We start from the raw sequence: 20,585 nt of genomic DNA, 5'->3' as shown, positions 1-20,585 counted from the left end.
CTAAGGATCATCCTGCAGCCCATGATTTAGCCTTGGGTTAATATTTTACAAATGGAACAATTTCTCCCAACAGTGGTAGGATTATGTGAGGCATGGTACCCATGACACCCACAAGGTTAACTGATGAGGGCATTTCCTCATTGCAGGGTCAGAGGCTTTATTAACAATGAAAAAAGTATTCTAAGTAATTACAGAAGAGGGAAATGCTCAGACATTTAATAAAATAGATTATTTATGGTAATAGTGAAGGGTAGCACTATTTCAAATTTTTTGGAAGTATAGCTTATCATGGGTATGCAAACTTGACCCAACAATTCTGCATCTCGGTATTTAAGGGAAAGAAATCGGGTCAGCAGCAAAAGTTATTGCACAAAGAGGTTCACAAAAGCAAATTTTATCATGACAAAAAATTAGAAACAGCCTAATTATCCAACAACAAAGTATTAGACAAAATGATAATAGTGGATTCATACAATAGAACATCATATAACCATTAAAATAATACCACTACCAGTATTTATGGGCATGGGCAATATATTATGAAGTTAAAAAAGCAGTATGAATAATAGGATCATGTTATTTTATTTATTTATTCATTTTGTTAAGTTTATTTACTTATTTTGAGAGAGAGGGTGTGTGCATGTGTGAGCAAGGTGGGGAAGTGGCCGAGAGAGGGAGAGAGAGAGAATCCCAAGCAGGCTCTGAGCTGTCAGCCCAGAGCCCAATGCAATTCTTGATCCCATGAACTATGAGATCGTGACCTGAGCAGAAACCAAGAGTCTGATGCTTAACAGACTGAGGTTAAGCCACCCAGGTGTCCTTTATTTGATCATATTATTTGAAAACACATTATGTGTGCACTTGCATTTGCATGGAGTGTCATCATAAGGAGAGATATTAAAACGGTAAATTCTAGTTATCTCCAAGATGTGAAATATCAAGTGTACTTTTTTCTTTTGCTTATCTGATTCTCTAAATATCTATGTGCTTAAAAAATATATTATTTTGTAATTTAAATTATTTTGTACAGCCATCTGTTAAACTGAACTCTCAGAAGTTAAATATCAAACAGACCATGCAAGGGAAACACTGCACTGACCTTAAAAATTGTCGTAGGTTCTTCATTAAGATTGACTCGAGTTATTACTCTTCCAGAATCTTCTTCTACGTCAAAAATACTAGCAGGATAAGGAAACTGGACATCATCTACTCTGTACCTCACACGACTTGCAGGTAATCCCTAGAATGAAATTATATATTATGAATTTACTCTTCACAAAATGAAAACAAAGAGTATCGATGATGCAAAACTGATCTATAAAACACATGGCCTTTTAGAAGTAAAAGATCATATTAAGCCATCACACTTCCACGTGTGAAATGCCACAGCCTCTCCACCTGTTACTGAAAACGATTTATGTGAAACAATAAACTACTGGCTGCCTTGAGCGTCTTCTCTTCCACTTTCCTTTAATTGTAGGAATCTCACCCAACCGAAACACCATGTGTGCTTAATAGTTTAACTTCTAAGACAATTCTAAATTATGTTCTTTCATTGTGCTTTTCTGAACTCTGACACTCAGAGCATGATGAAATGCGGAAGATCTGGAAGACTTGTAAAGTGGAAGGATAGGTACGGATGGGGAGGAGACAGAAAGTACCATCTGCTCTGTGCTGTTTAACACCTAGGTTTTGTCATAGATAAATTAATCCTCGTAACTAACAATCCTTTAGGATATCATTACTAATGACGGTGGTAGTAATAATAGTAAAATAATGACGCCTAACATTTGTTGAATGGTTACTATGTGCAAGAAGCATAGTAAAGATGATACATATATATTCTACCACCCATTTTTTAAAATTTTCAGTTAATGAACTTGAGGCTTATGGGGAGTTAAAGGATGTTGACTTGTCCCAGTTATAGACCAAGATAAGTTGGGATAGTTAAATAATTTTTAGAAAAATAAATTAAGATTTGATAAAACTTTTAGACTGTAATAAAAATAGTCAAGATTGTTGGACATTCTCACTTACATTAGGGTTTAGGTTGGTCTTTTTTTGAATTATAGTAAGTGACACTGGTGTGTCAGTATAATCTTTTCAGTGCTTAAGCCAGCCCTTGAGGTGAAGTAAACAATTTGAACACAGAGCTGGCATGTGGTAGATTTGACCTCAAACCCAAACAGATGCTATGTGAACCACTAAATTCCTAGGATGAAAACATTCCCAAGCTTCAGTCACGGGCATGTCTACCTTCTCTACCTCTATTTTTAGACTCTACAATCTCTTCCAGTCCTTTAAACAACTTCTATTTGTTCAAAACTCCAAAAATTAAATTCTGGCTACACTCATTCTTTAAACTCCCAAGTAATATATATAATAGTCAACTTAGATGTTCTATTTTTAACTCAACATATCCCAAACCAGCATATTGATTTCCTCTCCCAGACATATACGTAATCCACTCTAGGTCAATGGCCCCACCCTTTTACCAAGTTGGTCTCTCTGAAAGCCCTAGGGAAGGCATTGACCCTTCTCATTCTTTCAGACTCCACAACTGAACTGTCCTCAAGTCCTGCCAATAGCTCAATGAAAGCATGCTTAATATAGGTCATTTTCGTCTTCTCTATCAATTTGTTTCCTGCAGTGGACACTTAATTGACCTTCTCCTTATATTCTATTTGAATTATCTTAAAATATATAAACCATCTCTGAGATATAAAAATGTAAACTATAAACCGAGAGTTTTTCCCCTACTAAGGTCAGGAACAAGACAAGGATGCCCACTCTCACCACATTTATTCAACATAGTACTAGATATCCTAGCTACGGCAATCAGACAAGAAAAAGAAATGAGTTATCCAAATTGGTAAGAAAGAAGTAAAACTTCCATTATTTGCAGACAACATGATACTATATATGGAATCCTAAAGAGTCTAGCAAAAACAAGCAAAACAAAAAACAACAACAACAAAAAGAAACTACTAGAACTGATAAATTAATTCAGTAAGATCTCAGGATACAAAATCAATATTCAGAAATTCATTGCATTTTTATATATTAATAATGAAGTAGCATAAAAAGAGATAAAGAAAACAATCCTATTTACAATTGCACCAAAAGTCATAAAATACCTAGGAATAAACTTAACCAAAGAAGTGAAAGACCTTATTTCAAAATCTATAAAATACCAATGAAAGAAACTGAAGAAAACACAAATAAATGGAAAGGTATTCTATGCTCAAGGATTGGGAATATAAAACATTGTTAAAAGGTCCATACTACCCAACAATCAAAAAATTCCATGCAATCTCTATATAAATACCACCAATATTTTCACAGAACTAGAACAAACAATCATAAAATTTGTATAGAACCAGAAAATACCCCAAAGAGCCAAAGTTATCTTGAAAAAGAAAAACAAAACTGGAGGTAGTACAATCCCAGCTTTCAAAATATACTACACAAAGTAATTAAAACATGACCATACTGCCACAAAAACAGACAAACAGATGAATGGAACCAAACCGAGCCCGAAATAAACCCACAATTATATGATCAGTTAAACTTAAACAAAGGAGGCAAGAGTATGCAATGGGAAAAGACAGTGTTTTCAACAAATTATATTGGGAAAACTAGAAACAACATGAAAATGAATGAAACCAGACTTCTTTCTTATGCCATTCATAAAAATACATTCAAAATATATTAAAGATTTAAATGTGAAACCTGAAACCATAAAAATCCTAGACGAGAACACAGGTAGTTAATTTCTCTGACATTCATTATAGCAACATTTTTCCAACTATGTCTCCTCAGGCAAGGGAAACAAAACCAAAAATGAACTATTGGGACTATATCAAAATAAAAATCTCTGCACAGCAAAGCAAACAATCAACAAAATTCAAAGATAACCTAATGAATGGGAGAAGACATCTGCAAATACATAACTGATAAAGGGTTAGTATCCAAAATATATAAAGAAGTTAAACACCTTAAGGCCAAAAAACCAAATAATCCAGCTAAAAATATGCAGAAGACATGAAAAAACACTTGCCAAAGACACACAGATGGACAAAAGACACATGAAAATATGTTCAACATCACTCATCAGCACAGAAGTGCAAATAAAAACTACAATGAGGTATCACCTCTCACATGTCAGAATAAAACAAAAAAAAAAAAAACACAAGAAACAAAAAGTGTTGGTGAGAATATGGAGAAAAAGGGACGCTCGTGTACTGTTGGTGGGAATGGAACTGGTAGAGCCCCTCAAGAAGACAGTATGGACGTTCCTCAAATAATTGAAAAGAGAATTACAGGGGTGCCTGGGCGGCTCCATCGATTAAGTGTCCAAGTCTTGGTTTAGGCTCAAGTCACCATCTCAGAGTTCGAGGGACAGAGCTCCACATTGTGCTCTGGGCACACAGCTCAGAGCCTGCTTAGGATTCTCTCTCTCTCTGTCCTTCTCTGCACTCCCCTCTCAAAATAAATAAATAAACATTAAATAAATTAAATGTAAAATTACCCTATGATCCAGTAATTCCACTATTGAAATTACCAAAGAATACAAAAACACTAATTCAAAAGATATACACACCCCTATGTTTACTGAAGCATTATTTACAATAGCTAAGATATGGACGCAGTTCAAGTGCCCGTCAATTGGTAGAATATACATATGCTTTATATTTATATTTGTATTATATTTATATTTGTATTTGTATTTATATACATGCTACATATGTATCCTGGAATAGTGTTCATCCATAGCAGAGGATGAGATCTTGCCATCTGTAACAACATGGCTGAACCTAAGTGAAATAAGTCAGAATAAGAAAGACAAACACCATATGATTCACTGACATGTGGAATCTCAAAAACAAAACAGATGAATAAACAAAGAAACAAACAAAAAGCAGAATCAGACCCATAAACACAGAGAATAAATAGATGGTTGCCAGAGGGGAGATAGGAAAAATGGGTGAAGGGGACAGGGAGGTACAAGCTTCTATTATAGAATAAATAAGTCACAGGGATGAATGGCACAGCACAGGGAATACGGCCAATGGTACTGTGATAGTGATGTGCGGTGACAAAGAGTAAGTACACTTGTAAGCACAGATAATGTCTTGAGTTGTTTATTTTTATTTATTTATTTAAAAAATTTAATGTTTATTTATTTTTGAGACAGAGAGAGACAGAGCATGAACGGGGGAGGGTCAGAGAGAGAGGGAGACACAGAATCCGAAGCAGGCTCCAGGCTCTGAGCTGTCAGCACAGAGCCTGATGCGGGGCTCGAACTCACGGACTGTGAGATCATGACCTGAGCCGAAATTGGATGCTTAACTGACTGAGACACCCAGGCGCCCCTGTCTTGAGTTGTTTAACTACTATGCTGTACATCTGAAACTAATAGGACATTGTGTGTCAAATATACTCAAAATAAAAAAAAATAATGATAATGACAGGAGTTGTCAGCTGTTCATTTGTGCACTTTACTACATTATCAGAGAATGTTCATTTCATGCATTCTCATGTTTATACTTACAAGAAATTCAGGAGTTAGCATGAGTAGTAACCATATTTTATAAAAAGAAAATCAAGTCTTTAAGAGTTATCTAGTTTCCAGCATTTCCTCAGATAGTACATTGCAGTGTTATTACTTGGATGAAACACAGCTCATACTAAAACATAGGTCCTTACACATTAACCCAACTTAACATTCATCTATGCTATCCGACAGGAACACTTTGACATGAGAATGAATAGCGATACAATTGAGCAAAGTTACTTGGGAAAAATGCTCTAGAATTAGAAGCCCTTGTAAATCCTGCCTTAGGGCTCCACCCAGGGAAATTCCGGAACACATATCCCGTGAGGAATGAATGAAGAAAGAGCAAGATGACAGCACAAACTGTTTCAGGAATGAAATTTCAGGGTTTCTGTTAGATTCGGCACCCATTCTGTCCGTAGTATAACCAAAATTCTGAGGGCAATCACAAGATTAGTGACCAAGAAACTTTAAGTATGTTCATTATACACCACACATGCTCTTGACTAAAGCCGGCACATTCATGGTCCATTCTGAAGTACAGCTTTAACTGATCAAATAAAAAGAGAAAAAGTTCTGGTTTTATGGGATGCTGTCTCTCACATGCCTAAACGATTTTGCTATCCAGAACACCAGGCCCTTCCTAGAGAATCATTACAGATAAATTTGTATGTATATGAAAATAAATGTTATATGTTAGCTATGTCAATGAACTTTTTGTTCTATGATTTTACCACACATAAACAGAATGTGGCTTTCCTATGGCATCATCAGCCCACCAGAGACATTTTAATTTTTCCCTCTATCACATTGTATCAAGGCACCACATTTTATTTGATATCACATGCAACAATAACTAAATACCTAAAATTATTTGGATTTTTCCTTTGAATATATTCAAAAGGCTTTTCATTTTCTTTCCCTCCCTCCGCCCTCTTTTCTCCCACCAACATACTTTTTCTCTATTCTTTTCTTCCTTTCTTCCCTTTCTCTTTTTTTCCTTTCCAAAATCTTTAAAAAATTGTTGCTTTATACTTAAATAATCAGGCTATATGATAGGCAAAGGCAATTGGCTTTGGGGACAGCCTCAACATGCCTAACACTGTCCCTGGGCCATTTATGACATGAATCAGGTCAACAGCATGTTTCTCAAGAAGTCATAAAAAGTAAAATTAATAATAAAATTAAAAGTCATTAAAAGTCAAATTAACCTGGAAAACAATGTCATCATAAAATCCACATATTCAACCACGCTAAAAAAAAGGACTATTTATTATAAGCTTTATCACTTAATATTTATCACTCTTATTTTTTAAAATCCTTCAGTACTGATTCCATTACAATTTAATAGATATGATCAGAGTATTCTAAATTCACTCAACTGTATTTTTAAAAATACAATGAAATAGTCCATTGACTTTATAAGTTATGTATTTTAATAAGTACATTATGTACACATTAATATATCATTTAGGTAAATATAAATTTAAATATTAACATTAAAAACCCAAATATTTGGCAATTTAGATAAATATTAATTTATCAATGTTTTAAAAATTTAAATTGTGCCAGAAATTGAGGGACTTTGGTTTACACTCATGTATTCCCAATATGTTGATATTTCTCCCAGTTGAATACATTGAATACAATTCTTTTTTTAAGTAAACCAAGTAAACCAAGCCAAATGTTTGGTAAGCCAACCTGTAAAAAATACTTAAAACTGAGATGAAAATATTTATCACTCTCTACTTCAGGATAAGCTAGTATGTATATTATACTATATCTCTCTGTATATGCATTTATATGTTTATTAAGAGAGTTTTTTGGACCATCAATAGACAGAAGGAAGATCTATCTTTTTATAAAAAAGTAAATATTTAAAATTTTATGACTATGGCAATAGATTCTTTTTCTATAACATTTCCAAATTATAATAAAGTCACTAACACTACAAGTAGTTTGCAAAAATTATTTTCTTAAAATTCATACTGCATTAAAACTAGGCTACAGTTTAATTTATAAATGATAAGCAAATGACTTCTTGGTCCTGCACTCTGATAAAACAAATTGATCGGTCTTTGCTTAGAACCAAAGAAACCTTGGGGGCTACCACTTAGTTCCCTGTCTTTATTTATTCTTTTAAAAAATATTTTCAATGTTTATTTATTTTTGATAGAGAAAGAGACACAGAGTGTGAATGGGTCACGGGCAGAGAGGGAGAGAGACACAGAATTGAAGCAGGCTCCAGGCTCTGAGCTGTCAGCACAGAGCCTGATGCGGGGCTCAGTCCCAAGAGCCATGAGATCATGACCTGAGCCACAGTCGGACCCTTAACCAACTGAGCCACCCAGGCCCCCCAGCCATCTTTAGACACTACCACCACTGAACCATAACATTCAGATAAATTTTAAAAGATTTTGGCCAAAGTTAGTTCATACATGCTGTTAAGACCCAAGGTGGCATTTGAGGACTTAGACAGTTAGAAAGACTCTTCCTCAGCAAAACATTTGCTGAAAGCCAAGCTCATTCTGGCCTCTGTGAGATGGAGCAGAGTCTCTCCTTCATCTATGAAGACCAATATTTTACCCCCAGCCTCCTTTTGTTAGGATAGTTCTAATTGCGTTTGTATCATCTGAGGAATTATTTTCTTGTCTTTCTGTCTTCATGCCTTACTTATCATAGTTGTTTAGAAATGTATTCAAACTGTAGATTCAAAATTAAAACAAAAAAACAAATTATATATGGTTTTAGGTCACCACCAAAGAAGATGAATACTTTAGATATCCATAGTGGAATCCATTTAGTTTTATTCTTTAGTTAACTAAACTATAATATCTCTTCCTTAGAACAGATATTTTAATATCATGAGGTAAAATGCATTTTGACATTTCAGGCAATGTAGAATTTCAAATAGGGGACTATAAGGTAAACTTTGATCCAACATGATTTATGGAAATTTCATGGGTAATCTCATGATATGTATGTATGTTAAGCGTTCGACTTTGGCTCAGGTCACGATCTCACAGTTCGTGAGTTCAAGCCCCGCATCGGACTCTGTGCTGAAAGCTCGGAGCCTGGAGCCTGCTTCAGATTCTGTGTCTCCCTCTCTCTCTCTGCCCCTCTCCTGCTCGTGATCTGTCTCCGTCTCTCAAAAATGAATAAATGTTTAAAAACATTAAAAAAAAGAAGACTAAGCAATTTTGGAATTTTGATCTATTTACCTATCCACCACAAACAGGCATTATCAAAACAAATGAAATAAATTAGCCAAGACATAAACATTAATTTAATAGGAAAGTGGTAAAATTGTTTGCAAAGATTCTCTTTTCAGCAGGAAGTAGGGGCAAAAATAGAGTTTCTTATCATTATGCCTCTTGGAGTCTTTTGAAGGGTAAATACAATGAGTCCCTTGTTAAAATTTTATGGAAACTGAGGACATGTGTGAAGCATAACAGTCAGCGTTTTTGAAGCCTCCTCACTTACTGTGACAGCAATTTCTATAAATCCAGCTGACCTCGTCTGTCTATTGGAGCATGCATGACTTCAGACAACCGTGATTTTGAAAGACTAATGAGGTGCTGGTATAGCAACCCCTCTTAATGTCACTTCCATTCACCACAAGGATTTGAGATATTTTTTCCCTGAATTTTCAAGTAAGTGACACATTCTCCTTTAGAGCGATATATTTCCCTAAACAAAATGTTCAAAAAAAGAACCCTGATATTAGTGGGAGCTTAATCATTCAATGGGTGCTGAAAACCTCGAGTTGACACCACATAGACCACTGAAATTAAAACTGATGTAAATTTAAATGTAAAAATTATATAAAATATCAGTAATTTAAAATTTTATAAATTATCTATTCTCTAATACCTATCACCTTGCTCATGTTTATAGCAAAGGGATGAATTCATTATATGTGGGATTCACTCATTCAACACGTCTACTGACTAGACACAGCTGAGTCCTGAGGGTATTAGAAGGAGAACTGAGTGGAGGAGATGGAGGTCATCTCATATCCCTACCTTCCTGATGATCATCAAAAGTAATTCAACAAGACTGACCTCATACAACCCTGAGGTTGCACCTACCTCCACATTCTTCTGTTGCTCACTCTGCTACATCACTCCTGTGTGAGTGGTTCCTCCCAACATCCAAGTTTCAGATCCAAGTGGTTCCTCCCAACATCCATCCTCCACCCACACCCTTTCATAAGCCCCTTGAGTCAACCCTTCCTCTCTATTTGTCAATCCTTACTCTCTGTTTTTTTAGACTATGTACCCTTGTCTGAATTATGTTACATATTTACTAGACTATGGGTTTGCACATATCTCTGTCCCTTGAGGGTGAGTTCCACTTGAGCAGATGATTTTTTGCCTTTCCATTAAGAGGTCAAAAATAATTTGTTAAGTGAATACTTAAAATATGATCAATGCTTACACATACATGTATCCAGAACAGCCAGGATGCCCAAATCTAGGGATATCACTTACGTGGACATGATGGGTGGTTGTGTGTGGAATCCCCACTGTGGTTGAAATGTCACCTGCATCCCTACTTGCAGTGGCCACGTGCACATTTTTTGAGAGCAGAAAGGAAGTAGAGATTACATCGGTGACTTTTTTGGGAGGGTGGTGGGGAAAGACACAAAAGAGATGATGATAGAACCTATGAAAACATAGCTCCCAAAGGAAAAAAACAGGGGGAGAATATATATTCTTTCAAAAAAGATCCCTGAGTACAGTACTAGAGAAACAGAACTATTGTCATGAAAGTTCTTTCTTCTTCTTCTTCTTCTTTTTTTGTTTCTGGACTGGCTGAATATAAAGCAGTATCTCTTCCCTACTTCACAGCTCCTGTCCGTATATTCTGTTACCCCTGTAATTAGAGTCAATACCTTCTGCTGTTAAGCTTATCCTTTAAAGTAACGACACAATCCTCTTGAGTTTTCGAATAAAGGGACCCTGAGACGGCTTCTATTATCAAGATACAGATGATGTTTTCTCACACCAACTACATTACACAATGTGCCAAATCTGAGTTATGTTGTGAGTTAACCAATTGTTGAAAAGGATTGAGACTTCTGAGTAATATTTTTGGTAATTGTGAAAATCATAGTTACATAGGTCATTTTGTGTATGGTGTGGAAGACCTCCAAGAATTTGCTTATCTCAGAAAGTAGCTAAGTTGGGGCACTGGGTGGCTCAGTGGGTTATGCATCCAACTCTTGGTTTCGGCTCAGGTCATGATCTCATGGTTCACAGGATCAAGCCCCATGTTGGGCTGTGCATTGACAGCACAGAGCCTGCTTGGGATTCTCTCTCTCCCTCTCTCTCTGTCCCTTTCCTGCTCACTCTCTCTCTTAAAATAAATAAATAAACTTAAATAAAATAAAAATGTTTAAAAATAAAAGAAAGTTGCTAAGTTGTTGGCATCTTTTGAATTTAAAACCCACTAATATCTGTCCATAGATTCCCATCTATAGCTAATGTTCATCTCTCAAGATGACAGGCAGTGATGAGAAAGACAGATGTGCTCCTGTACTTCTGTACTTACGGGGCTCATAACTGGGACGAGGGGGACAAAAGGTCCACAGATAAACACAACCGCCTACTGACATTTCTGATAGAAGCTCTAAAGAAGCATGGGCACTAGCACATGAACATGCTAGAACCAGATGACACAGTTTCAGGATTATAGTTAACTGGACTTTCCACCTCACTGTGCAGGCACTGACACATCAAGATGTGCCTTGAACACGTCCCCTGCTACACAGATCGTAGCGACTGTGTTACTGGTCAAGTCTGATCTGGTGCATCGTTTGGCTACGAAAGTGACAAGCTAAAACGTAAGGTGTGTGTCAAGATTGTGGATACTTTATCTTCCACTCAAGGGGATAAAAGTAGACATGTATCATTATGAAGTGACATAAATTAAAGGTATCAATTTAAACAAAAGACCTTGTTAATTTTCGGTTAAAAAAAAACTTTCTTGAAGTATGTACATATTTATTTGGGTGGGGGGGTGTAGAGACACAGTTAGCACGTGTTTTCGTGAAAATTTTCCTCTCAAATTGGCCAATGACACAGATGACAGCAGAATTACTTTACAAGTCCAGGCACTGACATCCTCAGGTGTACAAATGATGACTATGTCAGCACTGTACCAAACCAGAGGTGAAGTTCGCCATCTTTCCCATCTGCCTGAAAGCAAGGACGAGGAGAACGAAACATCAACTAACATCTCTGTGCCTGACATTGGCTAAGCGCTTTCATTCTTCATTAAACCCAAACACCAAGCCAGCGAAATGGTCTTGTTATTCTTACATGGAAATGAGGTTGAAAGAAGTCAAGTAAGGGCAGTACAGTATCATTTTTCCTGGTTAAACACAGATGCCAACCCCTAGTGACATTCGTCAATAGCTTTGAAGGACTCGGGCTGTGTGCCAACCCTAATTGCCCTCAGGAAGGACATGACTTAATGACATCTATTAACAAATGAATTAATTGATTTGTTTGTTCATGTACTAGGCCCCTTTCCAAATATGATTTGAGGTGGTATGTGACTTATTTAAATAGAGTGGGGATTCCAAAATGTGAAAGGCATTTCCGCTTTGTGATGTTCTTTTATCTACTAAATTTGACTGTGAAAGGCTCAGTAAATATTAGTATGAGCTAGTACTGGCATAGCCATTTATTCAGCACATACAGAGCAATATGGTGACACAGTGACAACCTGAACCGGGCATTTTTTCCCTAGATGATGGGAACATGACAGCCCTCCCCACCAAAAAAAATCCTGTCATGATGGTGTCGACATTAGATTTTTTTACATCAAAAAACATTTATATATGACAGAGTGGGTCTAACTAATGTGGCAGAGTAAATGTAAATTTATCTCAAGAAGATAGAACCCTGAAATTTCAATTACCTTCTTTATTACTCAGTTCATTTTTACTTATGACTTACATTCTTATAGTGAGCATTAAACACAATATGTTTTCACTTAATGATGATAAAAATATAATTAATTACTACAGAAGGTAACTGCAGGTCTGTATGAAAGATGTTCCAAACTTGCAAACATAGGGAATTTCAACGAGACTATAATGGGCCAAAATAATTAAGTTCTTAATACCAGGGGATATCTTGATTCAGTAATTTTTCTTATATACATAATTATCAAGAAATTACTTATTCAGACCCACATAATTTTCTTCGTAATAATGGGAATCACATTAAATCAGGGAATACTAAACCTGTTATTACCATTACACACAAACATGAAGTAATTTGTTTTCAAGTATACCCAGATTCTTCCCCCTGATGTGGTTTCCAAACTTCTTTTCCCCCATGTCTTTGAAAGCAACTAATATGATGTATTTTGTAATGGTATAATTCTCAAAACCTCCCAAGTATGATTTGGCATTAGGGACTACTGTGAAGGGGTTTGGGTCGTGTTTGGCAATCATAATGGTTTTTTTAGTGGATCTGACCGAACGCTAAGGTATCCTTGAAAGACCCTGGGAAACTCTCCCAAGTGTGGTTTTTCCCTCCCTCTCCCCTCCCCTCCCTTTCACACCTGTCGTGACTGCAACGTGTTGACGACATAGTGAGTCCACAGTTGCACAGCCAACTTCCTTGTGCCAGATGTCATGACCTGATAGAGGTCACGTAGTGCACACAGTTCAGTTTCTACGGATGCGGCATTAACATAACTACTGAAGACACTGAGCAGTATTTACCTCTGAATCTTCGGGAAAACATGTTTTTCAAAGGTAAACATGTCTCAATCCCCTACAGACATCAAATAAATAACACATTCCTTGTCAAATGTTTTCACTCAGATACATTTTAAAATTTATAAAAGTAGCGTCACACATTCAGCTTTCCTCACAGAAGCCAACTCATAAAAACAAAGGAACTTAAAAGTAGGGACGAATCTGAATGGGAGCTAATAACTAGTGATCCTGTCCCCTCTGTTTGAAAATCCTACTTTTCTTAGGATGAGACAAGAAATCTTGGCACTATCTTTATGGTCTAGCCGAACCCACAGAGTCTGACTTGGGTTTACTGCTCCAGACTCCTGACAAAAGTATTTTCTTTTAGTTTTTGATCATTATTTTTCTTCCTCTGACTTTAGGGCCTAATTCTGTCATGTCACCTTCCAGTGGAAATGCCTCTTTCTCTTCCAGACTTCAACTTTCAGCCACTTTTTCCAGAAACTTCCTTGACTTTCCATACAAAATCAGGCTCTCTTCTGTCTAATTTCATAGCACTATAAAGATTTACTTTTCAGAGATTTATGGCCTGTCATTTCTATTTATTTGATTTCTAACTCTCTGAATTTGAAATTCTTAGGCTAGGAAACATGACCGTTTTAATCTTTAATACCTAATGCAGTACTCTTAATTAATAACGGATACACACGTGTAATAAATATTAAAGAATTTCTATTTTGTTTGGAACATAAGGACAGAGATTTAAGTTAAATATAATCCACAGTTTATGAAACATTGCCATCAGTGGATCAATAGGCATATTTGCTTCTCATTTATTTATTTTTTAATATTTATTTATTTATTTTGAGAAAAAGAGAGAAAGAATCCCAAGCAGGCTCTGCTCGGTCAGCACAGAGACTGACACGGGGCTCGATCTTAAGAACCTGTGGGATCGTGACTGGGGAGCCCAAACAAAGAGTCAGATGCTCAACCGACTAAGCCACCCAGGTGCCTCCACTTAGCATTTCTTTTTATTTATTTATTTATTTATTTATTTATTTATTTTTAATATATGAAATTTATTGACAAATTGGTTTCCATACAACACTCAGTGCTCATCCCAAAAGGTGCCCTCCTCAATACCCATCACCCACTATCCCCTCCCTCCCACCCCCCATCAATCCTCAGTTTATTCTCAGTTTTTAACAGTCTCTTATGCTTTGGCTCTCTCCCACTCTAACCTCTTTTTTTTTTTTTCCTTCCCCTCCCCCATGGGTTCCTGTTAAGTTTCTCAGGATCCACATAAGAGTGAAACCATATCGGTATCTGTCTTTCTCTGTATGGCTTATTTCACTTAGCATCACACTCTCCAGTTCCATCCACATTGCTACAAAGGGCCATATTTCATTTTTTCTCATTGCCACGTAGTACTCCATTGTGTATATAAACCACAATTTCTTTATCCATTCATCAGTTGATGGGCATTTAGGCTCTTTCCATCATTTGGCTATTGTTGAGAGTGCTGCTATGAACATTGGCATTTCTTTACATCTTTTATCCTCATACCTTACTCCTACAATCTTCCTCAACCACGTCAATGAATTTAAAGAGAACCTTAACTGAACAGTTGTGGTACATCGTGTACTATTGTTCAGTAAATATCCACTCCTTTTTCCTCCACTTCCAGGCCCACTGATTCTGGGTTGGGCTGTGGGACTTGCTTTGGTCAATGGACCCAAGACAGACACATAGCCAGTGGCTTGACCTGTGGCCATGTCAGTTGGGCAAATTCCCTTGTGGTTTCATGGTCACTGGGAACAGGGCAGGCTAGCTTCGGCAAAGATCCCTGAAAGAAGACTCACGTGGGACAGAGTTGAGGCCAACCTTCAGCCGGAGAGCAGGGTCGGCCAACCCCTAGCTGCCTTGGAGATCTACGAGTAAGAATATAAATCTTTGATATAATGAATTAGTAACAATTTGGTACTGTTTACTCTGCAGCATTTTTGGGGGAAGACCTAATTGTTGCATACTGTGTGCAGTTTTACTTTTTTAAAAAAAAGCCTTTATATAATGGCATTATTTTCTTTTTCTTACTACTTTCACTGAGCATTATGTTCCCACATTTCATTCTCGGTGCCGTGTGCTCATAAAATCCTGCTGTGCTAGAAGTTCTGAAGATACATCACACTTAATAATGACCATGGCTGTATGGGAATCTCTCTGAAGTGCTAGTCCCCCGTGTGGCTGAAATTCCTGATCCTGAGATTCCCCTGAATGCTTTGGGATTCTCTGACTCTGTGGCAAGTCTGCTTGGAGCAGGGGAGAGAACGGGGGTGAGGGTCCTCCATTATCATGCTGAGAGAGCCAGGTTTAAAGCCAGGCAAGCCATCTCATGCGCCCGGAGCACTGGCCTGCTCAAACAGAACCCTGAGTTCAGAGGGCTCACCTCAGGCACATGCACTGCAGAAAGACCCCCAGAAGAGATCAGTCTGGGAAGAAGTTGTCACAGAGGCCCGCTCCTTCTCCGCTGCCCTGTACCTTACGCATCCCCCGACCCATGCTCGGTTGACCCGACCTGTGACCTTTACAGGCTTTCCCGGAGTGCAGGTGAAAAGAAAAGAGAGAAGGTAGCAGAATATAAACAGTAAATACAGAAGGCAAGTATCAGAGATGCAAAGCCTGAAAAAGACCAGGGAAAGACAACAACAATGGCAGATAATATTTGCTGAATATTCACTCTATGGCACCAATTGTTCCCAACAAATGCTATCATATAATCCTCATACCAATCCAACAGAGTAAGTACTATTTTGTTATTATTTTTAAAAATTTATTTATTTATTTTGAGAGAGAGAGAGTTGCACATGAGTGAGGGAGGGGCAGACAGAGGACCCCCCCCCCCCCCCCCCCCAGCAGGCTCCACGCTATCAGCACAGACCCTGACTCGGGGCTCCGAGTCACACAAATAGTCTCACAAATAGCGAGATCATGACCTGAACTGAATGCAAGAGTCAGACAATTAATGAACTGAGCCACTCAGGTACCACATAAGTACTGTTTTTTTTAATGCTATTTATTTATTTTGAAAGAGAGCAAGTGGAGGAGGGACGGAGAGAGAGGGAGAGAGAAAGGATCTCAAGGAAGCTTCATGGTCAGAGCAGAGCCCAATGTGGGGCTTGATTTCATGAACTGTGAAATCATGACCTGAGCCAAAATCAAGATTTGGATGCTTAAAGGACTGAGCCACCCAGGCGTCCCAGTACTTTTATTTATTTATTTATTTATTTATTTATTTATTTATTTATTTACTTACTTACTTACTTACTTATATTGTGGTAAGAACACTTAATATGCGATCTACTTTTTAAAAATATTTTTAAGTGTACTATACAGTAGTGATGACTATAAGTTCAATGTTGTACGGCAGGCCTCTAGAACAACAATGACAACCAAATAAATAATCTGGTTAAAAAAAATGGGCAAAGAACTTGGATAAAGATTTCTCCAAAGAAGACATACGGATGGCTCACAGACACATGAAAAGATGCTCACCATCACTCATCGTTATGGAAATGCCAATCAAAACCACAATGAGACATCACCTCACACATGTTAGGATGGCTATTATCAAAACAATCCAATAGAGAACAAATGTCACCAGAGAGCTAATGTGAACCCTCGTACGTTATTGGTAGGATTGTAAACCAGTGCAGCCACTATGGAAAACAGTATGGCGGTCCCTCAAAAAATTGAAAGGAGAACTATCATATGACCCTGCAATCCTATTTATAGGTGTACACCCAGAAGAATTGAAATCAGGAACTCAAAGAGATACCTGTAGAGACTCCATGCCAGTGTGTGGCTTAGCTCTGAGGGTGTCGACATCACAAACCCAGATCATGTGAAGCCAAGATACTCTTCCAGACGATCTCTTCCCATTTCCTCTGACCAGAACTTTACAATCAAACACATGATTTAAGCCACGACGGAGGCCTATAGGAACGCCGTGGAAGCCTTGCTATATTTCAGTCAATTCCCTTGGAAACCGCTTGCTGATGCATACTGGGATCCTAACCGCATGAGGTTTATTCTCATAAAAGAAAAATGGTGTAAATCACGGCTGTATCACTGAGTGACACATATTTAAAGGCCAAAACACCCCCTAAGCTTCACAGATGCTGCCATTTACAACAAAAGAAAAATGCCCCTTTAGTCCTAGAAAGATGGCAGGTTTTAATTAGAAGAGCAATATTTACATCTGAAACAGTTAAATCTAATATTGATCTCAAGTAATGCTAACAACGTAATTGTTCTTGAAAGGAATCAATAAGCCACAGAAAGAAAATGACACAGATTCTTAAAACATTAGATAAGCCTTTTCCAGACATTAATCATGTATAAACTTTCTCATAAAACCTTCCCTTTTGTACTCATTTACACTCTCAAATCTAATTATAGCTCATTGTCATTTTAGAGATCAAGTCCCAACTGTCTCTCTGTGTGTTTTCTTTCTAATTAAGTATTCGAGACCAGAGAGACACAGGTTGAGGCTACATCATCTCAATTTTCACAAGCTGACATGCTTTGCAAAAACAGCTTTTGATAACTATTCCCTGACAGCTTTGATGTGAAGGGAAAAAACCAGTGAGCTGTGTGCACTCCCCCACATGCTCCAGGGTCAGCCAATGTGGTTGGTAGGCACTGAGCTTTGACAGAGTCTTTGCTAATTTAAAATGCTGCCAATAATCTAAGTCAGTATAACATAACAACACAAGCCAGGATGTGGTGAGTGAGGAAAAACAGATCTGTAGCGACATCAATGGAAGATAATACTGAACACCGTGTTACACGGAGGCAAAAATATAATCTCAAACTCCTAGCCTTGAATGGTTTTAACTTTTGCCCACAGGGCAATCAGGGATAGAGGTAAGTGTTACTTTGGTTCTACTGTGAGACCCAAGGGGTAAACATTTTGAGAAGATAACCACCATTACTTGGCATTATTTGGTGACATCTTGTCAATTCGATAAAACACAAAGTATGCATCGCAGAAAAGAAAACCCGGCCATCTTTTTTTACTCTCTAGAGACCAACGACACTTGAATGATTGGGAAGGATGTTAAAGCCACCTGTGAAAACACTTTAAAAATAGTTCCCCAGGCAGGGTGTCTGAACTCTGAATGGCCAGGAAAGCTCTCAAAATCTCAGCAGAGGGGGAAAAGTACCCTACACTTGCAATTATTGGCCCTTTAAAAAATTCTTTCTTTTTTTTAAGCTTATTTATGTATTTTGAGAGAGAGGGAGAGCAAGTGAGCACGGGGGATGGGGGCAGTGATAGAGAGGGAGAGAGAGAATCCCAAGCAGGCTCTGCAATGTCAGCACAGAGGTCGACATGAGGCTCGAACTCACAAACCCTAAGTTCATGACCTGAGCTGAAGTCGGATGCTTAACTGACTGAGCCACCCAGGCGCACCAAAATTATTTCTGACCAAAAAAACATAGTGAGAGCACTCAACTGATTTTTTAAGCCAATTACTATTGAGAACTTTCAAGATTTCTCTTATGGAGCATATTTATTTCCCAAGTGAATATCCAAATTCGGAAAAAGAAGTCTTCAACATCTCAGTAATTCTCACACCAGTATAAGCAAATAAGAAAGTTGGTCACAGTTGCTAATATTGAACACGTTCCCAATCACTACTTTACTTTAAAAAGGAATCTAATAAATTCCTGAAATGCATGAAGTAGAAAGAGTACTATCACAATGAGGAAAAAAAATCCTCTGTGGGCTCCTCACGCTTTCTTGGAAATAGTAATAATGTAAACTTCATTTATTTATGCCAACTTTTCTGCGTCCACATGCTCGCAAGGGACATTACTCCGTCAGGCACTCGCCCTGCCTGCAAAGAGAACCCCTGTGTCCCAGGGTCTGGCTTGCAGCTTCGGAAAGAATAAAATATGCAAATGGAAATTACACTTGCAGTTTTGTTTTGTCAAAGTCTGCAGTGAGAAGTCTCTGGTGAGCACAAAGAAAAGGTTAGCAATTTTTAATATCCAAAATGATCAGTCATTCCCTACTCATCTCTCTGGTGAACTACATAATGCCAAAGCTGTCACAAAAACAAGGCAGAAAATAAAGCCCTAACAGCTTTAATTCAGTGGGAAAAAACAAAAAACAAAAAGCAACCTTCCCTCTAGAGCACTCTACTTCTGCACAATATGCATTTTATAATTCTTAAATGATATTCAGCAGCAATGCTCTCTCTGGCTCTAAGACCTTACCCAGTTTCTCCATCTGATACCTCAAAGGATTTTGTTGTTGCTATTTTCTAGGTGAAAACGGGTGGTTCTCACTTCATTCAGAAGACATATGGTGGCTTGAAGAAGAGGTGGCCAGCCTCTCGAGGTGAAAATGATTACCTCTGAGTTGTAGCAATGCCCAGTATAGAAGTGGTGCCTGGCATTGCGCACGGCACCCGCCTTAACCTCACAGCCCTCAGACGGCCAGACTGGGGCTTGCGGATATGCACATGGGTCCCCAAGATCACAAATAACTCATTTCCCGAATACCCGTCACACATTGTCAGTTCTGAAGAACACAGAAATAACTGTGAATTTTTTCATTTATTCAATTATTTAACAAACGTTTCCTAACAGACCACTAAGTTTCAAGCATTGAGTTGGATACAGGAATGCAAACTGGAATTAAGGTTTGATTCCCGTCCCCAAAGACTTCAGCTCCTAGTTTGGAAAGGAGACCATTATATATCCACACGTGTCTCCATAGATACTTATACGTGGAGCCCTGAATGGTATCTTCTAATCAGTAAATGTTGATGACAGCAACCAAGTGGAAATTGCTTAACAAGCTCATCCAAAAAATATTTATTCTGTACTTATGGCACCAACGTAAAATAATAAAAAGAAAAATCAATGATACTATTTTTGAAAATTGCGCAATATAATATTTATCTTCTGAGATTTTTCACGGAATTGAGCCTTTATTTCTGGTTGGTGCTGGTGCAGCCCAATGGTGACCATGCTAGTTTAAGGGATCTGCCTTGCAGCAATGATGGGGAAACTCAGTGATGAATGCTGGGTAGGCAAAAGATGGCTGGTGGGTCAAGGATCAGCACCGAGTCTGACAACCTGTCAGAATGGCTAAAATCAACAACACAAGAAACAACAGGTGCTGACGAGGATGTGGAGAAAAAGGAACCGTTGTGCACTGTGGGTGGGACTGCAAACTGGTGCAGCCACTGAGGAAAACAGTATGGAGATTCCTAAAAGGTTAAAAATAGAACTACC

The 20,585-nt window shown here is 37.8% G+C and overlaps 1 protein-coding gene across 1 annotated transcript in view; it reads right to left on the bottom strand.

The window, feature by feature from the left end:
* PCDH15 (protocadherin related 15) overlaps positions 1 to 20,585 on the bottom strand; it is an 850,076-nt gene that overhangs the window by 163,589 nt on the left and 665,902 nt on the right. Inside the window, exon 22 of the mRNA XM_047824821.1 lies at positions 1,100 to 1,240. Within this exon, the coding sequence (XP_047680777.1) occupies positions 1,100 to 1,240 (141 nt within the window). The remainder of the gene's footprint in view (positions 1 to 1,099; positions 1,241 to 20,585) is intronic.

This window comes from Prionailurus viverrinus, chromosome D2 (assembly GCF_022837055.1).
Source record: "Prionailurus viverrinus isolate Anna chromosome D2, UM_Priviv_1.0, whole genome shotgun sequence".
Lineage (NCBI taxonomy): Eukaryota > Metazoa > Chordata > Mammalia > Carnivora > Felidae > Prionailurus > Prionailurus viverrinus.
Note: the sequence above shows the minus strand (reverse complement) of the source record. Positions and strands in the feature narration are given on the sequence as shown.